At 44.4% G+C, this 4,832-nt stretch overlaps 1 protein-coding gene across 1 annotated transcript; it reads right to left on the reverse strand.

The window, feature by feature from the left end:
• Positions 1-205: 205 nt before the first annotated feature.
• On the reverse strand, positions 206-4,354 carry LOC110537159 (ankyrin repeat and LEM domain-containing protein 2). The gene is given in 14 exon segments (XM_090191977.1): positions 206-533; positions 650-781; positions 901-1,384; positions 1,519-1,734; positions 1,850-1,935; positions 2,290-2,476; positions 2,530-2,602; positions 2,729-2,848; positions 2,988-3,176; positions 3,230-3,236; positions 3,280-3,378; positions 3,380-3,522; positions 3,524-3,915; positions 4,183-4,354. Coding segments are annotated over 13 exon segments (2,328 nt in total). The 5' UTR covers positions 3,902-3,915; positions 4,183-4,354; the 3' UTR covers positions 206-319.
• Between the last annotated feature and the right edge of the window lie 478 nt (positions 4,355-4,832).

Raw genomic sequence — 4,832 nt, forward strand, 5'->3', positions numbered from 1 at the left:
CAATACAAAAGCATTATTTGAACATTTAATGTATAAAGCATCTTGTATACACACACATTACATAGGCACTGGGAAAAGTGTACACCATTAGGTAACTTCAAGTTGAATGTGTAATCTGTAGCTATGCTATCCGCCAGAAGAGAATGCTTGCATTGAGGACATGCATGTAGGCAGGCAGCATTAGTGCTGTTGAATAGCTACCTGATAAGGTAATAGTGTTAAGTGGAGCAGTGCCTTGCATAGAACAGCCGAAAGAGTTGTACAAATGGAAATCAGCACACGGGTAAAATAAGGACTGCCTGGGTTATAAAGTCAGTTGTTAGACTATGGACCTGCTGTGGTGGTGCAGGATGTTGGCCAACTTTCCCTTTTGTATGTGCAACACCACCTTCAGATCCTGGGACGTGACATCCTGTTTTCTTGTGGTTTCCCTGTGCCAGTTTGGGGAGTGGAAGAGGGTCCTGCAGAGGATGGTCTGGGTGCAACAGCTCTGAGCAGGAGTGTGCGGGCCTGGGCTGCAGAAGCTGAGCCTGCTGGGAGAACAGTTTGGTGTCAACATCAGCAGAATGAACCACCTAGAGCATCGAAGACAATACAGGTATAAGTCTGTTGACACAGCATAAAGAAACGGAGTAGGTATCTAACTCACCTTAGCCACTGTGAAGAGGGATAGGCCATAATGGTGTTCCTCCACTTAGTAATGCAGGGGTTTCTCTCAGGGTCAATCTCCATGTTATTCATTGCAGACAGGACCTCACTGTCTAACTTGGTGGGAGATTCCCTGCAAGAAAAATTCTAAGAACATTGGTTAACACGTCCTTGGGTTACCAAAACAAATGCAGCAGATCGTTTTGACAGGTTGACTGATATAATTTACTGTTACAGTAAATATAGACTTACCCGTCCATGAACAGTTCCTGTCTTCGTTTTGTAGGGGTGTCGGTTGTCAGAATTGTTTCTTTCGAAGCGTCTCCCTTCATGGATTTGTAAGATGCGCTAGAGGATCCTGAGCCTCTACTTTCTCTTCTCCTGTCTCGGGGACTATCTGGGCACTCAGAGTCTGAGCCCTCGTCTGCTGTCAGATAATCCTCTGAGCTGGGGTTGGAGAGCTACTCCACCTGCCTCTTCACCTGACTCCCCTCCCAGGTCCTCCAGAAACTGTCATCCCCCAGGTCCAGGCCCTCTTTCCTGGGTACAGAGGGAGCCAGACGGCCCTCAACACTCTTTACCTCCTCCTGGTCCTCCACTTGGACAGAGCCATCCTTTAGGCTGGATTTCTCAAACTCTGGCAGGAGTTTACACACAGGAGACTGGGAACGTTTCTCCTTTGATGGAGACGTTCTGTCATTCAGGGTGTTGTTGATCAGGACATGGCTCTGCTCCTCTGGAATGACATCAACCACATGATGAATTGTAGATTATTTGGGGGGGAATTTCCCACTATAATTTTAAGCCTTTAATAATATGATGTTATCACATACAATCCATGTTTCTAAGGTTTGCTATGGAAGTTCTTACCTTTGGAGGAGGTTGATGTTTTTAATCCAGCACCAGTCTGCTATGTCTTCCCATATTCTTCTAGGGGACGCTCAGTCTGGTCCTTCCTATCCAGATACTCCTCCAACCTCCTCAGTCCCTCCTCTGTAGACAGGTCAATGAAGCTATCCAGGAAGTCTCAGTACTCTGCCCAAGGATGCGCCATGTCATGTGCAATCTCCCTGACAATAGGGATCACTCAGATCATATACCACTGTACTATGTCTGTTCCCTTTGGGACCCAAATGCTGTTTTGTTTAATCCTAATCATGGTAATTTGCCCACTTTCGTTATTATTATTCTGTTCACTCACCTCCCCACACAGGGTCAGATTTGAGAATACAGTGGAAATACACTGCTCGATCCCTGGGTGGAGCTCTCCATAGTCTGTGGAACTCACCTGGAAGACAAACAGTTACTGGCTTGTAACATTTAGAGACATAGAATAGTGGAGGTGCATAAAGATGGCGGCTTCCATGCACTTACCAAATAAGCCTTGTTAGCCAAGTTTTTTTGTATCAAAATTGGCACTGTATACATGATCCCAAAATCAGCTGAAAGACGCCAGCAAACCAAAAAGTTAATTGTGCTGATTTATTGTGGCATTGTCACGCGCCATAGTTTAAAAACTCTGTGGATAGTGCTAAAACAATGAAATCATATCTAATTCTGACAGCCTTATGTACCTTCACCATTAGGGGTAAATTGTAATACCAATACTCCAAGTTATTGAGAATGAATATGATTTCAAATGATGGTGTAGAAGGACTGAGTGGTCCCACAAAAGCTTTCACAGTCATGATTGGCTCTATGGGACTCCCGACCACTGCAGATCCCAGCGAATTAAAATCAACCTCCAATGGGCTTGGAGACCATGGCAAGCCAATCACAGGCTGGAAGCTGTTGTTGGTATCCCTCAGCAAGGGAACATAGCACCGCTCTGTGTCAGCAAGGTTAAAGGTTAGCAATGTGTTCACAAGTTGGAATTTGCACTAGCCAGCATTGGCAACCATCTAAACTTTTTATTTTCTATGACAGGGGTTTTGTTTTTCCTCTCGCATATCACCTGTAAAAGCAGTAACTATTTAGTCTTCTAAAGTGTGCAGTTTCTGGCATGAAATTCATGGGACAATACACCTTACTGAGCAAGTGTTTAAGTGCAAAAAAAGTGATTCTGTATTTCATAGCTTACACGAGAGGGCTTCTGGTTGTACTTGTTCTGCCACTGTTTGTCAGTAGCAGGACAACACAGCACATTGACCACATCTGGACATCCAAACTTACAGGCAAAGTGAAGAGGAGTTTCATTGCTCTGCAGGAACATCATACACATTCAGCACATCGTATTAATACATTTACACACTTTAACTCAAATTACCAGACTACAATGTATGTGTGTATTGTGCCGACTACCTGTGTATAACACAAATACGGTTCATAGAGGTTCTCACTGCTTTGTCAGGTGTGTTGAGGTACAGGTCAACGAGGTAGCGGATGCGTTGGTGTAACATGGCCTCCTGGTCATCAGGATACATAGGTCTCATGAAGTCTGGACTCTCCAGAGTGTCCAGGAGGAGCTGGACCATCTCCGACTGGTTCTCTTTGGCCGCCACATGCAGGACACTGTATTGGCACCCTTCCTACAAACATGAAGAGGGTGAGTTATTTGACCACGTAAGATGATGTGAAGTACCTTTCTGCTCTCATGGGAGATGCTAGATGCCTGAGTCATATGAACCATACATGGTGGGCTTGTCTCCAGATCCGATGAGGTAGCGTGGGTTGGCCCAGACCAGCCTGCTGAAGGCTTCCTTGTCCCCCTTCTCCACAGCGTTCCTCAGCGCTGGCTGAAGGGCTATTGTTGTTGATGCATTTTGAGAATTTCTCAGCTTCCTCTCGTGTTGAAAAGGGCTTAAACCTGGACCCTTTCATGGTCATCATTGCTCTCAGAGCTTTCTTCCAGTCCACATATACATTAACTTTGTCTAGTACAAAAAGAGGTCTTACCATCGGCTACCACTGACTCCTCCCAATGAGGACATACACCATAGTAAACAAGGGGATATTCTGGTTCATCCAATTCCTTTTTCTCTTTACCCTCCTCTGCTGATGACTTGAGTTCCAGATTGTGGTCAGTTTCTACTCTGTTTGTTGTGGGTCCATTAGACTCTGTATTGGAGGAGCTACCTCTATCAGTCACCCCTCCATCCCCCCCTTGCTTCTCCAGGAGGGCTCTGGCCAGCTTCCTCTCAAAGATGGCTCTTGTAGTGGGGGTAAGGGGGCCACACTTCAGCCCTGCCCCGATAATCTCCTGCCGTAGTTGATCTGCACTCAATGTCTGCAGCCTGCTCATGACTTCCTCCATGTTTCTGTCAATACCTAGGATAAATAAATGTGGCATACCCAGAGAAGTCATGTTACATACTACATAAGAATATAGTCAAATGACATACATACATCTTCGGGGGAAAAAATACTACTAATTTATATCAGAAATTACACTTTTAAGTTGTCGTTCCTGGGCATATAACAGTAGATAACCACATCAAACAAAATGGTACGCATCGTGTCATAGTCTACAAATAAGATGTGATTCAATCACAACATGCATGAATTGGAAAAACGATAGTCTTTAACAGAACATACTTAGCTACTATACATCATTGTACGCATCGTTGTACGCATGTATCTTTTATATGGAACAGGGTATTCAATCAGGGGTCCGTGGCTCCCAAGGGGTACGTAGACAACTTGACTGGTGCTGTACATTCCGTTGTAGACAATCCTTTTGCCAATGTATGCAGGTACTGCAGGGGGTCCTCGAAAATATAAAAAAGGAAAAAATATATATATACTTCATGTTTTTACGAATATTGGTAGTGTAAAGGACATCACGCTGCTTGCTTAGTGAGTACCACTTCCTCACGATTCAGCCAATACCTGGAGCGAACTCGGACCTCTGCCTTGCTAGAACATGTGACCACTCTCTTGAAGTGCCATGCGACACTTCAGGCTGAGGAGTAAGTTTCACACATCCCCATGTGCTACACTAGCAACAACACAATAGACATGTTGAATTGCATAACTACAGTAGAAGAGAGGAGAATACCTTATTTCTGTCTTAGCTAATAGGCTGTTTGAGTTGACACTTCCTCTTCTAATTATGTCGGAAGGACAAAATAAAGAAAAGCTGTCTACCGAAATTGTAATTTTTAAATGTTGATTAGTTCTCCTTGCCATCACTGCATTCTTATCGGCAGACTCAATAGCCTTGGTTTCTCAAATGACTGTCTCAT

Source organism: Oncorhynchus mykiss, chromosome 12, assembly GCF_057628025.1.
Source record: "Oncorhynchus mykiss isolate SJ-2025 chromosome 12, ASM5762802v1, whole genome shotgun sequence".
NCBI classification, from domain to species: Eukaryota; Metazoa; Chordata; class Actinopteri; order Salmoniformes; family Salmonidae; genus Oncorhynchus; species Oncorhynchus mykiss.